Genomic DNA, 25,268 nt, shown 5'->3' with positions numbered 1-25,268 from the left:
ACTTGACTTCCTCTTTTCCTATTTGGATACCCTTGATTTCCTTCTCTTGTCTAATTGCCCGAGCTAGGACTTCCAACACAATGTTGAGCAAGAGGTGTGAGAGTGGACAGCCTTGTCTTATTCCAGTTTTCAGGGGAAATGTTTCCTATTTCTGTCCATTTAGCAATATGTGAGCTGCGGTTTTATCGTAGATGACAATCACTATTTTGAGCCATATTCCTTCTATACCTAGGTGTTTGAGTATTCTTATCAATAAGGGATGCCTGATTTTATCAAAAGCTTTTTCTACATCTAATGATGTAATCATGTAGTTCTTGTTTTTACATCTGTTGATGTATTTAATTACATTTATAATCTTGTGAATATTGAACCAGCCCTGCATCCTGGGGATGATGAATGATTTGGTCATGGTGAATGATTTTTGCAATATATTTTTGTATCTGATTTGCTAGAATCTCATTTGGATTTTTGCATCATGTTCATAAGGGATATTGGTCTGTAGTTCCCTTTTTTTGTTGGATCTTTACCTGGTTTGGATATCAGTGTGATGTTAGCTTCATAAAATGATTTGGGGGAGAATTCCCTACTTCTTAATTGCCTGGAATACTTTCAATAGGGTTGGTATCCACCCCTCCTTGTACGTTTTGCAGAATTCTGCTGTAAAACCATTCAGTCCAGGAAATTTTTTTGTAGGTAGTTTTTGTATGACAGAGTCAATTTCCTGGGTAGTTATTGGTCTATTTTGTATCTTTTTTTTTTTTTAGTTGGCGTCTCATTGGTCTCCCAGACTGGAGTGCAGTGGCCGCTCCTGGCCACCGCAGCCTCGCCTGCTGGGCTCTGGTGATCCTTCCACCTCAGCCTTCAAGTAGCCGGAATTACAGGCATGCGCTACCATGCCTGGCTGATTTTTTGATTTATTGTAGAGATGAGGTCTCGCTGCCCAGGCGGGTCTTGAACCCATGGGCTCAGGCAATCCACTCACCTCGGCCTCCCAAAGGTGTGGCATTACAGGCTGAGCCACCATATCTCAATATCTTCTTGTTTCAACCTGGGGAGGTGTGTGATGTCAGAAAGTTCTCCATTTCATTTAGGTTATGAAATTTGTTTCCATATAGGTGTACATAGTGATCTCTGATAATCTTTTGTATTTCTTTTTGGTCAGTTGTGATTTGATCTTTTGCATTGCTGATTGTGTTTATTTGGGCTTTTTCTCTCTTTTGCTTGGTCATTCTGGCTAGGGGTCCATCAATCTTGTTAATTCTTTCAAAGAACAAACTTTTTGTTTTGTTGATGTTTTCTATGATATTTTTGTCTTCTATGCCCCATATTTGGACTCTTGTTTTGGTGATTTGGATTCTTCTGCTAAAGTTGGGATTTTGTTGGTCTTCTCTTTCCAGCTCCCTTAGGTGATTTGCTAGGCTCTCCACTTGTGATATTTCAGTTTTCTTGATGTGTGCTCATAGAGATATAAATTCCCCTCTTAGAACTTATTTCATGGCATCCCAGAGGTTTTGGTAAGCTGTTTCTTCATTTTCAGTTGTTTCCAGGATTCTTTTAATTTCTGCTTTGATTTTAACGTTGACCTAGTAGTTGTTCAGCATCATGCTATTTAGTGCCCATGTCTTTGTAGGCTTTGGGGAAATGTTGTTGGTGTTGATATTTATTTTTATTCCACTGTGGTCTGAGAATGGGCATGACAATTTTTCAAACTTCAGACTTATGGAGTTTGTTTATACTTGATTTTTGGCCAAGGGTGTGATCAATGAATATGTTACATGAGGTGATGAGTAGAATATATATTCTGTGGTTGTTGGGTGGAATCATCTGTAGGTATCTATCAAGTCCATTTGGTCGAGTGTCAAGATTAGGTTCTGGATCTGCTTGCTGATCTTTTGCCTTGATGATCTATCCAGGGCTATTAATGGGGTATTCAAGTCCCCTGCTGTTATAGTGTTAGGGTCAATATCTTTTTTTAGTTTTCTTAGTAGTTGCTTTATAAATGCTCATGCTTCTGTGTTGGGTACATATAGTTTAGGATGGATATTTGTTGATGGATTGAACCTTTTATTCTGATGTAGTGTCCTTTTGTATCTCTTAATTTTTGATTGCTTAAAGATTGTTTTGTCTGATATTAAGATTGCGACTTCTGCCTTCTTTTGTGATCCATTTGCTTGGAAACTCATTTTCCATCCCTTAACTTTGAGTCTGTTCTCATCCCTTATGTTGAGATGAGTTTCCTGGATGCAGCAAATAATTGGGTTATGGTTTCTTATCTAGTTTGCCATTCTGTGTGTTTTCAGTAATGAATTTAATCCATTCACATTCAGGCTGATTATTGAAATGTGATTGTTTATCCCTGTCATGGGGTTCTTATAAGGTTTTTACTTTCTTTGCTTTTTTTGGGGGGGGGGGTGTTGATGTATATGTGTGTTTTCAGGTTTCTTGTTGTGCTATATTCTATGTTGATTCTGTGCTCTGCTGTTCTCTTGCAAAGTGTGGTATCCTTCTTTTTTTTCCCTTTTTCTGTTTTTAATACCTTTTGAAGTGTCCCCTGTTGAGCTGGTCTGGAAGTTGCATAATCTCTTAGGGATTGGATGTCTGGGAAGGCATTTAATTCTCCATCACTGATGAAGCTGAGCTTGGCTGGATAGTAAATTCTTGGTTGAAATTGTTTGTCTTTGAGGGCTTTGAATATAGGACTCTGGTCCCTTCTTGCTTGTAGTGTTTCTTCCAGTGGATTTTGCTGCTATTCTGATTGATTTTCTCTGGTAGGTAGTCTGATCTTTCTCTCTTGCTGCCTTTAGGATTTTTTCTTTTGTACCTACTTTATGTAGGTGAATTTCTATGTGTGTAGGTGTTGGTCTTCCCATTTGATGTCTTATGGGGGTTCTCTGTATCTCTTGACTGGTCACATTTCTGGTGAGGAATGTTCTCTTGGATTACCTCCTGGAATACTTGCTCCAAGTTGTTCTCCATTTGCCTTTCTTCTTCTGGGATACCATTCAGGTGTATGTTTGGCCTCTTGATATAATCGCACATCTCTTGTAGGCTTTGTTCTTTCTTTTTGAATCTTCTTTCTATGTTTTTTACAGATCAATTTAATTCCATGTTCTGGTCTTCAAGTTCTGAGATTCTTTCTTCTGCTAGATTAATTCTGCTTTCCGTGCTTGTCATCTTGTTATTTATTTTCTGGATGGACTTTTTATTGCCAAAATCTCTAAGTTCTTTCAGTGTTGCATCTTGTCTTTTTTGAGTCTTACTCTTTCCATTCATTCCCTGATCCCTATTGTATTCTGGGGCTAGTCATTGGTGACTTCCATTGTTTGGGCACCAAGGTCTGATATTTCATAAGTTTTGTCTTTGGTACATTTTAAATTACATGTGTTCTTCCTTTGGTTTTTCCTCATTTGTGACAGATCTCTTGCTTTTCTCTTTAGTTCTATTATTCAGTGTCAGTGGGAGAGGCTTTCCCTTCTAATGTTTGCTCAGCTCTCTTTTTTTTCCTGACCTGTGCTCTGGATTTGTTCTATTTTGACATAGGATGCTGTATGGGAAGCTTTTCTGTCTCTTGTAGTTTTTGAAAGTCAAATAAATAGGGGATTGGTGTGCTAGGGTTAGGAAACTACTTACAAATTACATAGTTCACTTATTGTGGTATGTGTTCCCTGAGACCCACTCCCCACCACCACTCTATATGATGATGCAAGGCAGAAACCAATGCAAAAAGCAATTGAACACACACACACACACACACACACAGACATACACACACACCTCAAAACAAACTGGAATAACAAAAAAGTGAAACAAAAGAAACAACAAAAAAACAAGAAAACTGATCACACACACACACACACACACACACACACACACACACACACACACTTGCCTAGCACAAAGTGCATGGAGAAGAAAAACAGAAAGACCAGGATAAAAAGCCAAAAAGGAATTCAGATTGAACTCTCACATATATATTGACACATACTTTGGAGTATAAAAAATGAAAAATAAAAACAGAAGAACAAAAGAGCAAAATAGACCAACAACAAAATTGAAAGATGAACACTCAGTCATTCACATAGCCACATAAACAGAAAACAACAAATAAAAGAAGAAAGAAACAGATAAAGGAAAAGAAAAAAAAATTGGGGGGAATGCAGTTGAAACCCTCACATACATATTCATGCACAAAAGAAAAGTGTTTTAAAAATAGATGAACCAACAAACAAACCGGCAACATTTTATTTTAAATTAAAAATTAACCCCCCCCCCACAAAACCTGCCCTCTTTTGGTAGGCTCTGTAATTGTTCCTCTAATCAGGGCTCTCCTGCAGAGCCACCTCTTTCACTCTCTCCCCAGTGTCCGGAGCAGGGAAGGAGGAAGGGCAGTGGAGGTGGGTGTGTCTTCAGTCCTTCCTTCCCACTCTTGTATGGTCAGGGAGATCTCCTCTGGTGGGAAGCTGCCAGATTGTCGCTTCCTCAGGTATGTACCCATAGCGGGTACCCCAGCCAGGCCTATCGTGGAATGTTTCTCCTATTGCAACTGACCTCCAGGCTCTGCCCGGGTTTGTCCCTCTCGTTCATAGCCTAGCTGTGTGGGCCTGATGTTCAGAGGATTGCTGGGTAGGAGGAAGTTTGCGTCAGCCCTGGGCTCACCACTGATCTCTTTGGAGTCCTTCCTTGTCCTTTTCTTGCCACACCCTTTGTCCCACGGCTGGATCAGGGTAAGGGGTAGGGTGCCTGGGACTCAGCACTCATCCGGTCCCTCCAAAATTTGAGCTTTCAGGATATTTCCTCTGCATCACAATCAATCCCTGGATAGTTTATCTGCCAGCCACAGAGTTCAGGTCTGCTGCCCCATGGTGAGCAACTGGAAGTACCTTCCCACCCCACCATCAAGATGGCAGTGAGTTGTCTCTCTTGTCCTCCTCCGTGGGACTTGCCTCTGGATTCCCTCCACAGTGCCCACTGCCAGTGCCCTTTCAGGCACTGAAGTGGTTAGGCAAAGCCTGGAACTGGTAGTCTCTCCTGTTGCAGTGGTGAGGCAGAGCCTAGGGCATAGTCTCTCCCCACTGCTTCTTCACAGGAAAACTTTTGTCCATTCAAAAAAATTGGCACTCAGCTTCTGTGACCTGGGAAGGGCCAGGGACCAAGCAGAGAAGCTGCAGCACCAGCTGTTGTACTAGGTCCCTGGTTATTTGCTAACAAGTTCCCACTTAGTCAGTCTCTCCCAGCATTTTCTTCCCAGGAAGAGTTTTGTTGATTTAGAAAAACAAAAAAACCAGAATGGTGCTCAGCTTCTGCATCCTGGGAATCGCTAGGGTACAAGCCCAGCAGCTGTGGCACAATCCGTAGCACTAGGAGAGCCCTGGCTGCTAGCTCCCTAGCCCTCACTCAGTCAGCCACTCACATGCCCACTCACTCAACACCACATACACAAAATTTTTCATACATTCACTAGGACTTGCCACCAACTTCCCAACTCCTATTTTTCTATTTTTGTGTGTTGGTTTTTAACTTTCTCTTGGCTCTCATGGAATTTTATTAAAATTGATAGTTTTAATTGTTTATCTGGTGTTTAAAAGATTTCATTTTGGTTGGGATCTATTGCTGGAGAGTTACTGTGTTCTTTTGTGGTTGTCATAATACTCTGTTTTATAATCTTACCAGTATTGTTTCTCTGGCTCCTTCTTATATGGATAATCAATTTCTTGTTATTTTTGATTTTACTTTCATTTGTATGGGATTTTTTCCCCCTTTGGGAATCTGACTATATTGCATGTTGTATGTGGTAATTTGGAATTGATTCTCTGAGTGTTTTCAGTAGCAAAGACTCTGTATGTGTTCCTTGGTTTTAGATAGCCTTTGTGCAATAGTTGTCTCAAACACCAGTTGTAGTAGTGATGTACTGGGTGTATGAGAAAGCTCATTACCTTCTGTGAGTCTGGGATTGTGGAGTTCTCAGTAAGCATATTTTGTTCCCCAGAGCTGTCCATTTCTTTCTTTCTTTTTTTTTTTTATTGGAGTCTCACTCTGTCACCCAGGCTGGAGTGCAGTGGCGGGCTCATGGCAACTGCAGTGTCCACCTGCTGGGCTCAGGTGATCCTTCCACCTCAGCCTTCCAAGTAGATGGAACTACAGGTGTGTGCTACCATGCCTGGCTAATTTTTTTATTTACTTACTTTAGTGACAAGTTCTCACCATGTTGACCAGGCTGGTCTTAAACCTGCAGGTTCAGGCAATCCCCTCGCCTTGGCCTCCCAAAGTGCTGGGATTTTAGACTTGAGCCACTATGCCCAACCAGAGCTGTCCATTTCTATCAGCTGGTTTTCTATTGGGTTGTGCAATCCAACCTCCAGGTTAGTAGCTGGTGCTCATGAGTAAGAGCTAGCTGTGACAGAAGGAGATGAGTATATGCTTGATCTTTTCTTACTGGGGGGGCATTCTCTGTTGTCTCAGGTGATAGGAAAGTCTCTGGAATTCCTGATACCCTGAGTTCCCTGCTCAGCTCTAGAGAGAGGGACAACACTGGGTTGAGGTGGACTGCCAACCTATCTTGCAAATACACCAGTGACAAGCATAAGCACTAGCTATAATGTGCAGAGCTCCTGGTGAAATGTGCAAAGGTCTGCAGGTGGCAGGGAGCTGCACAAGCTCTACTTCCTCGGCTGTCAGGAACATGATCCACTTTCCTATCATGCCCCAGTTTCAGGGTCTTTGACTCTCAGTGCAGGCAGACAGTGCTAATTACAGGTCATATTGTTGCAGAGAGCCATGGATAATTTCTGTCCTGTGGTTCTGTGCTGAAATGGCTTCAGGGCTACACCTCTCCCATCAGCAGGAAACAAACAGATTTACAGCTCACCTGTTTTTCACGGCAGGAACACTGCTGCTTCATGTTACAATGAGGATGGGCCCTGCCTTTTATGCAAGTCAGGGCCCAGTGGCCACATTGTCAGTGGGGGCAGTTACTCCTAATGACCCTGGAAGGATCTTCCACAGGTGTGTCCATGACAACCACCTGTAGGAGCTGCCAAAACCATGGGTGGGCTGAGGGAGAAAAGTTCTCTCCATGCCCATGCATGAACACTGGGGCTGCCAGGCTGCTGGGGCAGAACCACACTCCTTTCCCACAGAGCTATGCACGGTGCCCACAACTCCTTTTATGGGCTGAAATGGGGAACTTTCAGCACAGTAGAGCATGCATTCTGATTTCGTTTGTCCCACAGGGAGCTTCCTTGGTGTGCTTCACTCTCGTGTATCCTAGGAACAGCATGTCCCAAGGAGCAGACCAGTGGGAATCCTGCAGCTTCCCTGGGTCCAGCCAGCTTTGTGTGGCTGCCATAACCTGCATGTGTGCTGGGAAATATCTGTGGGGGATCTGGTGATGTGGAGATACAAGGACTGAAATTCCCTGGGCAGGAGAGAGTCTCTAAAATGGGTATACACCCAGTATGGTACCCACCTCCACAGCTCAGGTCTGAGTGAGTGGGAAAGTAACCCTGCACAAGCTGGCAGTCCAGTGTGGTATCCTTAAGAAGTTTCCAAATCACCATCCACACTAGTACTTGGGCTCCTGAGGGCAGAGGAAGCCTCCGACAATTCAGAAACTAGCATCTGCCACAGGATAAGAGGAGTCAAAAGAACCCTTACTTACCTCTTCCATGGAACACCAAGGTTTTTGGGGTTCAATCTCTGCAAAACTTTTGCTTCTTTTTCTATACTCTAGCTTCTTCCTATAACTTCAGTAGGCTGCAGCACTTTTCCCTTAATATTCTATTTGAGTTGTGATTATTCACCTGTAACTTTCATTCTTCTGTCTGAGGAGAACTGGCATCTGACATCTCTAGTCAGCCATCTTGAAAAAAAAACCCCATGTATTAATTAATAATTAATTAATTATTGTACTTGGAGACATCTCACTAGCAACTTGACTGTACTTTTTAATGAAATAGTGAAAAATAAATCACTTCATTAATTAGTATAGTGTTGGAACCAATTATTTTATTGTAGTGCTATTTGGCTTATAATGGAATTTTGGACATTGTGGCACTTATGACAAAAAATTTGTATCTTATATTTTTCTAACATGGTAATGTGTGAAACAGCCACTGACATGCATTGCAGGTTCATTGACACATGTGCAATAGTAATTTATTTGATGTCTTCTACCAGGTGTTTTTCTATTCCAGCAGACAATGCAGTATGTAATTTATTGTTCATTCTGTTGTTTGAAGATGATATGGAAAGATGCATTCATGATTCCTGAAAATCATGATGAGTCTAAATCTAACTCACCTTCACTGCTGCTTATATTATAATTCTCACTTTTGCCTTTTTGTTTTGCCATTGTTCTGCAAGCTGAATGGGTAAAAAAATTCTCATTATAAATTACAGAATCACGAAATGAAATTTATCAGAGAAATTTTACTTTTCTAATTTTACTTTTCCTACTTAGTGCAGATAGGTATATTCAATCTGTGCCACTTCATACTTCAATACGATTTGCCTTCAACTTCAAAAATCTCTTTCTTTTAAGGCTATATTAACTTATTTATGTATCTTTTCAAGTTATGCCATATGATACAAAGGGTATACCCACAGCGGCCTTTCTTTCTTTTTTTTTTTTCACTTGGAGTCTCACTCTGTTGCCCAGACTGGAGTGCAGTTGCCACTCCTGGCCACTGCAGCCTCGACCTGCTGGGCTCTGGCGATCCTTCCACCTCAGCCTTCCAAGTAGCCAGAATTACAGGCATGCGCTACCACGCCCGGCTGATTTTTTGATTTATTGTAGAGATGAGATCTCGCAGGTGGGTCTTGAACCCGTGGACTCAGGCAATCCACTCACCTCAGCCTCCCAAAGGCGCGGGATTACAGGCTGAGCCACCGAGCCGGGCTCTGCCTTTCTTATACAAGCTCTTTATCGCCACCTTCTGTTAGAAAAAAGGATTGGGAGAGGGATTGCTGGATCATATGTAAGGTCAATTTTTAGTTCTTTTATCACCATATTGCTTTTCATAGAGGTTGAACTAGCTTGCATCATACCTAGTGATCTATCACAGAAATGAAGAACTGAATACTGCATGTTTTCACTCATAATTGGGACCTGAACATTAATCACATTAACACAAGGGAGGGATCAGCAGTCACTGGGTACTGCCCGGGAAAGGAGGGAGGGATGGGAGTACCTGGTCCTATACCAAGGGAAGTGAGGGCCAGTTGGAGGCCCAGACTTCAACTGCATTCAGCCTATTGTGTAGTTGATCCTTACCTGTAACCAACATCTCTATAATAAAATAACACTTAATTTTAAAAAAAATCAAAAAGTGTCGGCACTACTGTGAAAGCACTTAACATGTTCTCTTTCTACATGATGCCAGCTGATTTTTTTTTTCACTTATCTCAGTCTGTTTCATCTCTAGACTTGCTTTTTTATTGCAATTTGGATGGAAAACTTCAAGGAAAGATACATTTTTGAAGAATTTGCTCTTGCATAAGTTTGTTCTGTATAATCACCAGCAATCTCTTTATGTCTCCTGAGAGAGAACATCAGTGTGTTTGCTAGATTTATGATGTCACCTCAGAGGGAACATTTGAGTGCGAAGGATTAAAAAACACGAAACAGCCCTTTTCCAGTAGTTCTTACAAAACTGTAATGTATTCATCCCTGTCTTCATAACTGAGGCTTTGTAAAAACTTAGCTTTTAATGAGTCGTGATCTTAACTTGAAAAATATGAGATGTTACTTAAGTTTGCCTGATAACATTAAAGAATTTAATTTGTATTTGTTTGCTGAGATAATTTGCCATCTTGACTTTTTTTTTAACCTGGCAGAAAGATAAGCATTGCCTCTGATTTCTTACTAGAAAATAAAATGCCTGAAACCTTCTAAAATGGATCAATATGGAAATAGAAATGAAGGTATCAAATTCCTGACCATAATGTTTGTTTGCTCTTTATTAAGATAACAAAAGGGGGGTTTGGGTCTTAAAAGGAGGTCGCTGGATCAAATTAGTATTATGTTATTTATCTATAACATCACAGATGTCTCAAAGTCTAAGACCATGTCACCTGACTTAAAAGTTTTCTTTTCTACAGTAGTATGTATACAACATAGATTTATTAAATGAAGGAAAGTGATAAAATATTAATTAAAATATAATTATACTATAATTTATAGGGGACATATATCTGTTTTTACTTATTTTTTTAAATTAAGAAAAAATATTTGTATATATTCATAAGGAACACAGTGATATGTTGATACATATAATGTATAGTGATCAGGCCAGGGTAATTTTGTTTTGTTTAATAAATCTTTCTCTATCCCTTCCTTCCCTCTACTTAAATATATATATTTATTGTTAGACAAAATAGAAGGATATAAATTTATGCTAGAGTGTGTATGTAGAGCAATAATGGCTTGAACTGTTAATTTTTTACTTATTTTTTAAAAATTCTCCTATTAGGTTTTTCTTGTTAGAAAGAAGACTGGTCCTGATGCTGGGCAGCTTTATGCAATGAAGGTGTTAAAAAAAGCTTCCTTAAAAGGTAGAAAATTAGAAAGTTCATTAATATAGAATTTGATAAAGCTTATTTTGAGAAATATACAATGTATTACTTGTATGGTATGAATACATGTAGTTTCTTTTTAACATTCATATTTCTTACAGTTTCCTAGGCAACAGGTGATATTTCTATGTTTAATATTGGCATATGCTTTAATTTAGTGAGAATCTGACCTGGTAAAGATTTGACGCTAGAAAACATATTTCATGTAACTTAAATTTATTAATTTTATTAAACAAAACTCTTTTCTTTTCAAGATTCTTGTTTATTCCTGTTCTGTGTCCGTATTGATTTATTTTTTTTAACTTTAAAATTTTTTTAATTTTAAAACTGTGAGGTATATTTCAGGGTTAGGTATACAAATATTCACTGTGCAGGTACCCTTGTTGATGAGGTGTGCCCTGCCCTTCCCCAGGCAGATTTCCATTACTGTCAACCCCACTTGCCCCCCCCCACCACCAGGTTTCCCACTACTGTTCATCTTTTTCTTATAGTATTGTGGTAGTTGTTCAAGGTCCACTTATGAGTGAGAACTTGTGATAATCAGTTCTTTGTTTCTGTGAATGATCATTCAGTATTATAGACTCTAATTCCACCCAGGTTGCTGCGAGGTTCATGATGTGTTATGAGTGAGAACTTGTGATAATCAGTTCTTTGTTTCTGTGAATGATCATTCAGTATTATAGACTCTAATTCCACCCAGGTTGCTGCGAGGTTCATGATTTGTTCTTCTTTATGGTTGTGTAATATTCCATTGTGTATATGTACCACATTTTAAAAATCCAGTCCTCTTTTGATGGGCAGCACGGTTGGTTCCATATTCTTGCTATTGTGTACAATGCTGTGATAAACATACGTGTGCAGATGTCTTTTTTATAGAGTGATTTGAGTTCCTTTGGGTATATTCCCATGAGGGGAATTGCGGGGTCATATGGAAAGTTGATTTTTAGAACTTTTAGGAATTGCCACACTGTTTTCCACAGAGGCTGTACTAGTTTGCACTCCCACCAACAGTGTAGAACTGTTTCCTTTTTGCCACATTCTTTTCAGCAACTGTTATTTTTTGAGTTACTGATGATGGCCATTCTGACTGGAGTTAGGTGGTATCTCAGTGTAGTTTTAATTTGCATCTCCTTGATGACTAGTGAGGCTGAACATTTTTTATGATTCTGTTGGCTGCTCATATGTCTTCTTTTGAGAACTATCTATTCATATTTTTTGCCCACTTTGTAATGGGGTTGTTTTTTTTCTTTTCAGTATGTTTGAGTTCCTTGTAGATCCTAGATGTTAGGCCTTTGTCAGACATGGAGTTGGCAAATACTTTTTTCAAGTCTGTGAGCTGTCTCCCTGCTCTTTGATGGTTTCTTTGGCTTTGCAGAAGCTTGTCAGTTTGATGAGGTCCCACTTGTCTATCTTATCTCTTATGGCATGGGCATTTCAGGTTTTGATCAGGAATTGGTTGCCAGACCCATTTTCCATGAGAGTACCTCTTGCATTTTCTAAGGTTCTTATAATTTGAGGTTTTAAATATATGTCTCTGATCCATTTAGAGTTGATTTTTGTATATGGGGATAGGCAGGGATCCTGTTTCAATCTCCTGCATGTGGTCAGCCAGTTTTCCCAGCACTATTTACTAAATAGGTTCTTGTCTCCTTAGTGGTTGGTAGTGCAGGCTTTGCTGAAGATGAGTTGCCTGAGAAATTGAGGTTTTGCTTCTGGAATCTCAAATTCTATTTCATTGTTCTATATACCTGTTCTTGTACTGATACCAGGCTGTTTTGATTATTGTAGCTTTATAATAGAGTATGGGAGTGTGATACCTCCTGTTTTGTTTTTGTTGTTGTTGTTGTTGTTGTTGTTGAGGATTTTTTTGGCTATTCTTTATCGTTTATATTTCCATATGAATTCCTGTATTGTTTTTTCTAGGTCTGAGAAGAATGTTGCTGGTAATTTGATGGGTATTGCATTAAATTAGTAGATTGCCTTAGGTAGAATGGACAGCATAATGATGTTTATTTTTCTAGTTCATGAGCATGGGATATTTTTCCACTTGTTTGTGTCATCTCTGATTTCTTTGAGCAGTGTTTTGTAGTTTTCATTGTAAAGGTCTTTCACATCTCTGGTTTGGAATATGACAAGTTATTCCATTTTTTTGTGGCTATTGTGAATGGAATTGTGCTTTTAATTTGGGTTTCTGTTTGTTTATTATTGGTGTATAGAAATGCAGTAGTCTTTTGCACGTTTATCTTTTACGCTGAGACTTTGCCAAAGCCCTTTATCAGTGCAAGGAGATTTTTGACATATTCTCTTGAGTTTTCAAGATATAGAATCATGTCATCTGCAAAGAGAGATGACTTGATTTCCTCTTTTTCTATTTGGATACCCCTGATCGCCTTCTCTTCTCTGATTGTTATAACTAGGACTTTCAAAACTATGTTGAACAGGAGGGGTGAGAGTGGGCATCCTTGTCTTGTTCCAGTTTTCAAGGGGAATGGTTCCAAATTCTGTTTGTTTAGCAGTATGCTGGCTGTGGGTTTCTCATAGATAGCTTTTACTATTTTGAGGTATATTCTATCCATGCCTAGATGCTTGAGGTTTTTTTTTTTAATCAGGAAGCGATGCTGGATTTTATCAAAAGCTTTTTCTGCATCTAATGATGTAATCCTGTGGTTTTTGTTTTTATGTCTGTTGATGTATTTAATTATGTTTATGGTCTTATGAATGTTGAGTCAGCCTTACATCCTGGGAATTTAGCCTACTTGGTTGTGGTGGATAATTTTTGAGATATGTTGTTGAATCTGGTTTGCTAGGATCTTGTTGAGAATTTTAGCATCTATGTTCATCAAGGATATTGGCCTGTAGTTCTCTTTGTTTGTTGGGTCTTTACCTGGCTTGGGTATCAATGTGATGTCAGTTTCATAAAATGATTTGGGGAGAGTTCCATCTTTCTCAGTCACCTGGAATACTTTCAACAGGATTGGTATCTGTTCCTCCTTGTATGTTTTGTAGAATTCTGATGGAAAGCCATCTGGTCCAGATTTTTTTTTTGGTAGGTAATTTTCTTATGACATAGTCAATTTCCTTGATTGTTATTGGTCCATTTAGGGTCTCAATTTCTTCTTGTTTCAACGTAGGGAAGTTGTGTGATGTCACAAAGTCCTCCATTTCCTTTAGGTTTTCAAGTTTGTTTCTATACAAGTATACAAGTATAGTAGTCTTGGATAATCGTTTGTATTTCATCAGGATCAGATGGGACATCATCTTTTGTGTTTCTGATTGTGTTTATTTAGGCTTTTTCTCTCTTTTTCTTAGTCAGTCTAGCTAGGGGACCATCAATCTTGTTTATCCTTTCAAGCAACCAGCTTTTTGTTTCATTGACTTTTTGTATTATCTTTTGTCTTCTATGTTCCATATTTGGGCTTTTATTTTGGTGATCTGGATTCTTCTGCAGAAGTTAGGGTTTTGATGGTCTTACTTTTCCAGCTTCCTTTGGTGACTCTTTAGGCTGTTAACTTGTGATCTTTTCATGTTTTTCATGTGTGTTTATAGACATATGAATTCCCTTCTTACTACTGCTTTCATGACATCCAAGAGATTTTGGAATGATGTTTCTTCATTTTAATTTGTTTCCAGGTATCTTTTAATCTCTGTTTTGATTTCCATGTTGACCCAGGAGTTGCTTAGCGTCATGCTGTTTAGTGTTCATGTCTTTGTGGGTTTTGAGGGGTACTTTGTTCATGTTGATATTTATTTTTATTTCACTGTGGTCTGAGAAGGTGCATGGTAAAATTTCAATTTTATGAAATTTGTTTATGCTTGATTTATGTCCAAGGATGTGGTCTCCCTTAGAGTATGTTTCATGCAGTGATGAGTAGAATGTATATATTCTGTGGTCATTGGGTAGAGTGTTCTGTAAGTATCAATTAAGTTCATTTGGTCAAGAGTCACATTGAGGCTCCAGATCTCCTTGCTGATGTTTTGTCCTGATGATCTGTCTAGGGTTGTGATTGGGGTATTAAAGTCCCCAGCTATGATAGTGTTAGAGTCAGTATCTTTTTTAAGTTTGTCTATAAGCTGCTTTATGAAAGTTGGTGTTCCTATGTTGGGTGCATATTTGTCTAGGATGGATATTTCTTGTTGATGGATTTAATCTTTTATCATTATGTAGTGACCTTTTGTATCTTTTTAAATTTTTGATAGCTTAAAGGGTATTTTGTCTAATATTAAGATCACAACTCCAACTTTCTTTTGTGTTCCGTTTGCCTGAAATTTTGCTTCCCTTCCTCCCACTTTGAGTCTCTGAGTGTCCGTCCTTTCTAGTAAGATGGGTTTCTTGGAGACAATATATTTTTGCCTCATGATATTTTATCCATTTTGCCATTCTATGTCTTTTCATTGGTACATTTAGTCCATTTACATTCAGGCTAATTATTGAAATGTGAGAGTTTGTTCCTGTCATGAGGTTCTTATAGAATTGTGTTTGTTTTTGTTTGTTGTTTGTTGTTTTTTGTTTTTTTGATTTTTGGCTGATTCATGTGTGTTTTCAATCTTTTTCCTGCACTCTTTTGAAGAACTTTGTCGTTCTGTTTTTGTTTTCTTCTGTGTTTAATACTTTCTTAAGTGTTTCTTGTAGAGGTGGTCTTGAGGCAGCATATGATCTTAGGAATTGAATGTCTGGGAAAGATTTTACTTCTCTCTCACTGATGAAGCTTTGCTTAGCAGGGTATGTGATTTTTGGTTGAGACTGCTTCTCTTTGAGAACTTTGAAGATTGGGCTCCATGCTCTCCTAGCCTGAAGTGTTTCTGTAGATAAATCTGCTGCTATTCCAATTGTTCTTCCATAGTAGGTAGTTTGATCTTTTTTTCTTGCTGCCTTTAGAATTTTTTCTTTTATACCTACTTTGTTTAGGCAAATTACTATGTGTCTGGGAGTTGGTCTTCTCATTTGTTGTCTTGCAGGGGTTCTCTGAATCACTTGTGTTTGGATTTTGGCATCACTGATGAGATGAGGGAAGTTTTCTTGAATGATTTCATGGAATGTTTGTTCCAGGCTGGTGTCTGTCTCTCTTTCTTCCTCAAGTAGTCCAACTACTCTTAGGTTTGGCCTCTTGAAATAATCGCTCTTCTCTTGAAGGTTTCTTTCTGTCTTTTAAAACTTCTTTTCTATGTTTTTGACAGTTTGGGCTAGTTCTATATTTTGGTCCTCAAGCTCTGAGATTCTTTCTTCTGCTTGGCTAATTCTTCTTGCCATGCTTATTAGTTTGTTATTTAGTTCAATCACAGTATTCTTTACTGCTGTTATCTCAGTTATCAACTCCTTCCTATTTTCCTCTTGTCTCTCCTCGCTTCTTTTTATTCTCTATTAGTGTCTCAATGTCTGGTTTTGTCGTATGTTACCAGTCATTCTGGGGTCTCTTCATTTTTTGCATTCCGAAGTCTGTTTTCTCAGTGTCTGACTTCCCGGGGGTCTGTGTGAGACCTGTATTCTTCTTTGGTTTTTCTTCACTTGTGTAGATTTTCTTCCCCACTTTTTGCCCCCTATTCTTTAGTTATGTTGTTCAGGGATGGTGGGATTGCTTTTACTTCTGTTTGCTTAGTCTCCTATTCTTTCTTATGTGAATCCTCTAGTTTTGTTCAATTCTGTGGCTGAACTGTGGGTTGGGGGACATACTTTTTTGCAGTGTTGAGATTTAATTGAGGGGAGAACTGTGATTTAAAATCTATCTGCAGATCCTAGTATCCACTGACAGGTATATAGGTACCCTGGAACCCACTTCCCACTGCCTTGCAATTTATCCATGCAGTGTGGGTGTAAGTTTGTTCCCTGAAAGCAAAATGAGGTAAAGAAAAGTAAAAGAATAGAACAGGGAAGGAGGGGGGAAATAGGAAGGTGGAGAGAGAGAAGAATAAGAGGGATAACAGACAGATGTATGGACTAACAAATGATAAGAGACACAAAGGCAGAGAAGGCTTAAAAAGAACAAAAACATACAGACAGTCATACAAACACACAAGCCAACCAATCTCCCGATTGATATACAATTCCCCTACACAAACAGGAGGTCTAAGAAAAAAGAGAAATCATTAAAATAACAGAAACAAGGCAAGTACGAAAACATTATCAAATACAGAGAGAAGAGAGAAAAAAGAGAAAAAAAGTAACACATAAAACAAACAATAATGAACAAAACAAACAGACAGAATAAAAATGAAAAAAGTAAAAGCAACGCAACAAGTTTGCTCTAGGATCATTCCTGTGAGCCCAAAGTCCTTTCAGCTCTGATCTCTAGCTCTCATCACAGGCTGGTAGGGTTGCCCACAGCTAGAGCAGGATGTCCCAGGTCTGCTGTGGAAGGATCAGATCTGGACTCAGTCACGTCTGCCACTCTGATCTGACCTGTGTCGGATCTAGCATGGGGGAGGGGCTTCTGTCTCCCCCCATTTGATGTGATTACCTTAGGTCCCAAGTTGGAGGCTGGGCAGAGCTGTGTGGAGCTGGGCAGGGTGATGCAGGTCTCTGTCTGTTCCTGGGACAGAGAAAATGACAGCGGTGGGCCCCAGCCTCTTTATTGGGCATGGGTTTCCTCCCTGACCCTCCCTGATCAGCCTACCTTCACTGATCAGTCTCTGGGCTTCAGCTGATCTCTGGTCCCACCACTGCTGAGGGTTGAGCTGGGGGAGATGGAATGTGAGACAGCTGAGTGCTGCAGGTTGGTGTACCGCACAAGGCAGCTTGGGGTGGAGGAGGGAGCTGGGAATTCCGTGGTGGGACTGGCTGCAGCAGCCACCTTTTGCAGAGGTAGTGGTGGCAGCGTGTGGAACCAGCTGCAGCAGCCACCTTTTGCAGAGACTTTCCCAGTCTGCCTTGTCCTGTTACCATCTTGCCCCTTGTGTGTTAGTATTCTATATTGAGAAAGCACAACCACCTTATGTACAGTGTTTTCTTGGCTGTGATAAAAATACCATTATGCTGTTTCATCAGTAAATTTACTTGAAAGACTTAAGTTGAACACATAAAAAATGCATATTAGCTAAATACCTATTTATACCACTTTAATCCATAACTAGATTTAAACTGAATTTGTTGGCTTTCTGAGAGTATGATCATTATTATATAGGAATGTATAAGGAAAGACTTAAAAAAAAGCAGAATTTTTAAATGAAAAGTTGTGTATTTATGTTTATATGTTTACATGTTTCAGCTTCAGTCACCTTCAAAGTACTCTTCATTTGATGCAACATACCCATCAAGACGCTTTTTCCACTTTTAAAACAGTTTTTGAACTAATCAATTTTAATGCCTTTTAGTGCTTCTACTGTTTTTTGTTTCACCTATTCCACACTGGCACAACATTTCCATTTGAGGACTTTTTTCTTCATCCCAGGGGGCAAAAAAATAGTCTCACGGCATGATTGGGTGAATAGGGAGGGTGGGGCACAGGGATCATACCGCTTTTGGTAGAAAATAGCTGAGCATTCAGTGCAGTATGGGCAGGTGCATTTGTAAATTTTCCATTGTGAAGCAGGCAAACACATTCAAAGAATCTCCAAAAAAGATTTAGTGAAGCCCAGTACAGCCTCTCACAACAATCCTAGCTGGTACATTGATGCCAATGGATTCCTAGAACACTTACCTAGCAGGGTAAGCCTGTGCAGGGGACCCACTCTCCAAGAGATAATTTAGGTTTTTGGGGGTCCTCCCTCATATAATCTGTTAATTGAGGCACTTATAAAGTTATATTTTATATTTTTATATTTTTGTTAGGTTATTGATAGGGGCTTTATGGAAATTATATACAAGAGTAAAATATTTTATCCTTATGTAATTTTTAGTTCGAGACAGAGTTCGGACAAAGATGGAGAGGGATATACTGGTGGAAGTAAATCATCCATTTATTGTCAAACTGCACTATGGTATGTTATCTTTTTTAATTTTTGGAATTTGGGATTTAGGAAGTATGATTGTCTTTCAGACAATGCTATAACAGGAAATACTTCAAACTTATTTAATATACTCAACTATGTAACATGTAGTTATCTGAAATAAATATCTATATTCAGCTCTTAGATATATTTTCTTCATTTGTCTAAGTTATTTAACTCATCTAAGGTAACTAGATTGTGTTTTTGCTTACTTGTGTTGTAGTATGTTTTTACTATGTGCTACCTCTGGTGATCTTAGACTATAAACGATTGTGATACTTTATGTAAAACATTTAGGTATTTGTTAATAATGACCATATTTCTTTATTTCTCATTTTTTTCTTCTATTGAAGAGGACCATGTAGTTATGTTAATTTGTTTGAGCTAATTTTTATACATAATGGGAGAGGAGAACCAGTAAGAAACAGTAGATATAATACAAAGAACACGAGCTTTGAAGTCAGAATTTTCTGAATTTGAATCATAGCTCCATTGCTATTTAACACGTGGATGAGATTGTGGAATATGGTTTTTCTTGGAAACTAAGAACCATTTATTTATCTTTTGTTAAATCACTGAAACAGTCTATAATGTCACTTTCAGTTTTCTAGATATGAAAAAGTAGCAACTATTGATTTTATTATTCTTAGTATAATTTTGATAAATAAATCATTGAAATATGTACCCAATTATCAAAAACCCATAAGAAGTTTTACTCCCTGTTATACTAATGGGGAAAAAGTAGTAGTATCTAACGACCTTCTTCTATCTACAGCATGTCAACAAAAAGCACCTATTGTGTGCAAAATACTGTGTTAAATTCAGTGAGCTATAGAAGTGAAACATTTTCTGGCCTTAAGAAATTTACATCACAAACATGTAAACAAATCAGTTGTACAAATCAAAATGGAATAAGTAACATAAAAGAGGTATAAATATAGTTTAATGAGATCTCAAAAGTAGTAGCAAGTGATTCTGATGGGGAAGAGGGTACGGATGCTGTAGGAATACGTTTAGAATTTTAATCACTAACTTCTGTAAAACAATTAAGTATATTTACTCATATGGTCCATTATTGGATAACAAATAAGAAAAGACAGAAATCCTGGAAAGCATAAGAGAGGAGGTGGCATTTTTTTTTGAGCTTTGTATTATTAATAGATTTTCAATAGGTAGTTGGAAGGCAAAGTTTAGGGCACTGCAGTACAACATGTTTTGTAAATCAAGAAGATAATGGTAGTGGGAGTTTCTGTGTAAAGCCATATGCAGGGTTGATTATAATCTGGGAAGTAGTTTATAGCTATTTCAACACTGGATTAAATACTGGGTTTAATTTTGAGATAAAGTTATCCAATAAATGGACCATAAGAATAAATACTTAATTGCTTTATAGTTTTTAGTGATTAAATTTCTAAACATGTATTAACGTAAAAGCATACTAAGCCTTTTAAGCCTTTAAGTATAGTCCTGTTACTATAATCTTATTTCTAATTAGCCTTTCAGACTGAAGGGAAGCTGTATTTAATATTGGATTTTCTCAGGGGAGGAGATGTCTTCACAAGATTATCCAAAGAGGTGAGTACCTGTAAATTTTTGCTATATTTTTATGAAAACAAAACTAAGAAAATCAATTTTGTTATTTTACTAATTACATTTTCATGTCAAAATTTTAAGTGAAAATTATTCTGTTTGTTCCATTGCTTAGTATTTGGTAATGTACCAGTTAATGGCATTTTCTATCACTTGTCATTTAGTTCATCTCAATGTGCTACTCATCATTCTTTTAGACACAAGAACAATACGAATAACTGGATGAAGTAGGTAAGGACAAGTTTAGAACTTGGGCTACTCAAGCTACCTAAATGCTTCTGGGAGTAGTATTTAATTTATTCATTTAAAAATAGCTTTATGGAGGTATAGTTTACATGCAATAAACTGCACATATTAAAATATATCATTTGATACATTTTGACATGTGTATATACTTGTGAAAGCATCATTACAATAAAAAATAACTAGCATTTATGTCATCCCCAGAAGTTTTTTCATTTCCCTTTGTAATGCCTTTCTCTTACCCTAACCCCGTTGAATCTACTTTTTATCACTATTTGGTTTGCATTTTCTAGGAGTTTATATAAATGTAATCATACAATATATATAACTTTTTGGTCTGATGTATTTAACTTAGCATAGTTACGTTGAGATTCATCCATGTTGTTTTATGTGCTAATAGTTCATTCATTTTTATTGCTGGATAGTATTACTGATTGTATGGCTACATCATGATTTGTTTATTCATTCACATGTTGATGGATGTTTGCGTTGTTGTAGTTTTTAGAATTACCAATAAAGCTGCTATAAACATTCATAGACAAGTGATTGTATGGACATATGCTTTCATTTCTAGGAGTATAATGACTGGGTCATATGATAGGTGTATGCTTTAACTTTTAAAGACACTGCCAAACTGTTTTCCAAAGTGGCTATATAATTTATACATTCCCACCAGCAGCATATGAGAGTTTTGGTTGCTCCACATCCTTGCCAATGCTTGGTATGGTCAGTCTTTAAAATTTGTGAACATCTGATAAGTGTGTAGTCATAGCTCATTATAGTTTTCAATTCCATCACACTAATGACTAATGATGTTGAGCATCTTTTCATGGACTTATTTGCCATCTATTGATCTTCTTGATAAAATGTCTAAGATTTTAGCCCATTTTTTATTAAATTGTTGGTTTTCTTATTGAGTTTTGAAAGTTTTTCATATACTTTGGACATAAGTTTTTGATCATACATGTTATTTCCAATATTTTCTTCTGGTCTATGGCTTGTCTTTTCATTTTCTGAAGTATCTATTGAAAAGTAAAGGTTCTTAATTTTTATGATGTCTGATTTATAGGTTTGTTTCCTTTTATTAATTGTGTTTTTAGGTGTCCTATTTAAGGAATATTTGCTGTATCCAAGGTAAAGATTTTCTCCTATGTTGTCTAAAGGTTTTGTAGTTTAGGTTTTACAATTAGGTTTATGATCTATGTTGAGTTCATTTTACTTTACTATGGTTATAGGTATGTGTTGTTGAAGTCCTTTATTTTAACATATAGATATCTAATTTCTGTAGCATCATCTTTGAAAAATGTCATTCTTTCTTCACCTTACATTTTGTTGAAAACCAATTGATCATATAAATGAAAGTTTATTTATGGATACGGTGTTTTGTTTTTTGATCCCTTTGTCTATCTTTATGACAATACCACACTGTCTTGATTACTACACCTTTATAATATGACTTGAAGTCAGGTAGTGTAAATCCTTGAGCTTTACTTTTCTTTTTGAAAGTTATTTTCACTCTTCTAGGTCCTTTGCATATCCATTTCAATTGTAAAATTGCTTTTAAAATTTAAAACTTTGTACAAAATAGCCTGCTGGGACTATGATTTGATTGCATTGAATCTATAGGTAAGTTTGAAGATAATTGGTATTTTAACAATATTGAGTCTTTCAATCTGTGAACATGCCATCTTCTTCATTTACTTAGGTCTTTTTAATTTCTCTCAGCAATGTCTTGATTTCAGTATATAAGCCTTGCACTTTTTTATCATATTTATTTCTAACAAGTTCTTATTCTAATACTACTGGAAACAGAGTTGATTCTTTAATATCAGTTTTCAATTGGATGGAAACTACTTTTTTTGGTATATTTAGCTTGTATCCCACAATCTAGCTAAACTTATGTATTACTTCTAGTGACTTTTAAAAAATAGACTTCAAAGGATTTTCTATTGTTAATCTCTGAATAAGGAGTTTTACTTCTTTTCCATTATTTATTTCTTTTATTTGTCTTTGTCACACTGGCTTGAGCCTCCAGTTGTGTTCAATAGAATTGGTAGAATCAGATATTCTTGCCTTATTTCTGATATTAGGGAGAAAGTATAATTTCATCATAAATTACTAAGTTAAATATAGATATTTTCAAAAGTTTTTATTAGGTTGAGAAAATTCCCTTATGTTACTGATTTTTGAGAATTTTTTAAAAAATTAAGACTGGATGTTAGAGTTTTTCAAAAGCTTTCTGTGCATTTATTTAGATGATAATATATTTTTTCTTCTTTAGCCTTTTAAAATGATGAGTTTATTGATTATCAGCTGTTGAGTCAACGTTGCATTGGTAGATGAACCCCATTTTGTCTTGAGTTGTGTTTTTTTTACATATTGTTGGATGATATTTGCTAATAATTTGTTAACACTTTTTGTATCTATTTTAATGAGGGACATTTGACTGTTTTCTTGTTTAAGCATTATCTATGACTTCTCTTGCACTTCAGTGGCAGCATACATGTGTGGTCATTTTAACTGAATGACAGACATTTTAAATTTAATATTCTCACATGCTAGATACTTTTATATTCCTATAAATAGTATTTAACTTTGTTCTAAAATGCAGTTAATATTCTTGGAAACTCTTTGAGTATTTTGGGTCTTGCTTTTGAGATTTGTCATGTGAGACCAAGGCAGTATTTAGTTCAGTGTTAATTTTTTCCACAATATTGAACCATGATCCTTCTTAATACTCTAACCCATAGCCTTCAAATTATGAGACTTTTCACTCTTACTGTAAGTTTCCTAAGTCTGAAATATTAGCCATTATAGACTCAGTGGATCTTTCTTATGATCCTTTAAGGTTTATCTTTTCCTAGGCTCAGGTAGTTTTCTCAGACCTATGATGGGCAATTATTTATTGGGTGGCAGACATTATGAAATTTACCTTGTTAGGGTGATCAGTATTTTTAATATTTCTTTTTTTTTCCATATCAATATTTTTTAATGCTATTATGGGGTACAGTTAAGGGTTAGGTATATAAATATGCTTCATTCAGGCACCCTTGTTGATAAGAGGTGTCTCCCCGTCCCCAGACAGATATTTACTACCATTAATCCCATCTCCCTTCCCCCCACATAGTTTCTCACCACTGTCAGTCAATTTCCTATGGCATTACATTGGATGTTCAAGGTCCACTATATGAGTGAGAACATGTGATACTCAGATCTTTGTTTCTGTGAGCGGTCACTCAATATTATTGACTCTAGTTCCATCCAGGTTGCTGCAAAAATTCGTGATTTTGTTCTTTTTCATGGCTGCATAGTATTCCATCGTGTATATGTACCACATTTTTTAATCCAGTCCTCTTTTTGATGTACAGCACGGTTGCTTCCAGGTTCTTGCTATTGTGAACAATGCTGTAATAAACAGTCATGTGCAGGTATCTTTTTTATAGAGTGATTTGAGATCTTCAGGGTATATTCCCGGTAGTGGGATTGTGGGGTCATATGGGAGGTTGATATTTAGAGCTTTTAGGAATCGCCACACTGCTTTCCACAGAGCTTGCACTAGTTTACACTCCCACCAATAGTGTAGAAGTGTTCCCTTTTCACCACACCTTCTCCAGCAACTGTTATTTTTTGAGTTATTGATAATTGCCATTCTGACTGGAGTTAGGTGGTATCTCAGTGTGGTTTTGATTTGCATCTCCCTGATGATTAGTGAGGTTGAACATTTCTTCATGTGTCTGTTGGCTGCTCAGGTGTCTTCTTTTGAGAAGTGTCTGTTCATATCTTTTGTCCATTTTATAATGGGGTTGTTTGTTTTTTTTCTTTTCAGCACGTTTGAGTTCCTTGTAGATCCAAGATGTTAAGCCTCTGTCAGACCTGGAGTTGGCAAATGCTTTCTCCCAGTCTGTAGGCTGTCTCCCTGCTCTCTTGATGGTTTCTTTGGCTTTGCAGAAGCTTGTCAGTTTAATGAGGTCCCACTTGTCTATCTTATCTCTTATGGCCTGTGGGTTTTGGGTTTTGTTCAGGAATTGGATGCCAGTTCCAATTTCCAGGAGGGTATGTACTTCATTTTCTAAGGTTCTTATGGTTTGAGGTTTTACATTTAGGTCTCTGATCCATTTAGAGTTAATTTTTGTGTATAAGGATAGATAGGGGTCCTGTTTCAATCTTCTGCATGTGGTCAGCCAGTATTCTCAGCACCATTTACTGAATAGGTTCTCCTCTCCCCAGTGGTAGGTGGTGGAGGCTTTGTCGAAGATGAGTTGGTTGAGAAATTGATGTTTTGCTTCTGGAATCTCAGTTCTATTCCATTGATCCATATGCCTGTTCCTATACCAATACCAAGCTGTTTTGATTATTGTAGCTTTATAGTAAAGTTTGAAGGCTGGTAATGTGATACCACCTGCTTTTTTTTTTTTTTTTTTTTTTGCTGAGGATTGTTCTGGCTATTCTTGGTTGTTTGTGTTTCCATATGAATTCCTGTGTTGTTTTTTCTAGGTCTGAGAAGAATGTTGCTGGTAATTTGATGGGTATTGCATTAAATTAGTAGATTGCCTTAGGTAGAATGGACAGCATAATGATGTTTATTTTTCTAGTTCATGAGCATGGGATATTTTTCCACTTGTTTGTGTCATCTTTGATTTCTTTGAGCAGTGTTTTCTAGTTTTCATTGTAAAGGTCTTCTATGTTTTTGATTAGGAAGATGCCAAGGTCTTTAATTTTTTTGAGGCTATTGTGAATGGAATTGTGGTTTTTATTTGGATTTCTGTTGGTTTATTATTGGTGTAAAGAAATATGATTGTCTTTTGCACATTTATTTTATATCCTGAGACTTTGCTAAAGGCCTTTATCGGTGTAAGGAGGTTTTTGACAGATTCTCTTGGGTTTTCAAGGTACACAATCATGTCATTTGCAAAGAGAGATAACTTTACTTCTTCTTTTCCTAT

General features: G+C 37.4%; 1 protein-coding gene across 2 annotated transcripts in view; it reads left to right on the top strand.

Annotated features, from left to right (window-relative positions):
- Positions 1 to 25,268, top strand: part of RPS6KA6 (ribosomal protein S6 kinase A6) — a 121,547-nt gene that overhangs the window by 27,747 nt on the left and 68,532 nt on the right. For both annotated transcript variants that reach the window (XM_021706162.1, XM_008072513.2), the window contains 3 exons: positions 10,470 to 10,551; positions 18,403 to 18,483; positions 19,988 to 20,067. In XM_021706162.1, the coding sequence (XP_021561837.1) occupies positions 10,521 to 10,551; positions 18,403 to 18,483; positions 19,988 to 20,067 (192 nt within the window). In that variant the 5' untranslated portion in view covers positions 10,470 to 10,520. The remainder of the gene's footprint in view (positions 1 to 10,469; positions 10,552 to 18,402; positions 18,484 to 19,987; positions 20,068 to 25,268) is intronic.

This window comes from Carlito syrichta, unplaced genomic scaffold (assembly GCF_000164805.1).
Source record: "Carlito syrichta isolate Samal-C Ts95f unplaced genomic scaffold, Tarsius_syrichta-2.0.1 Scaffold315303, whole genome shotgun sequence".
Classification (NCBI taxonomy): Eukaryota; Metazoa; Chordata; class Mammalia; order Primates; family Tarsiidae; genus Carlito; species Carlito syrichta.
Note: the sequence above shows the minus strand (reverse complement) of the source record. Positions and strands in the feature narration are given on the sequence as shown.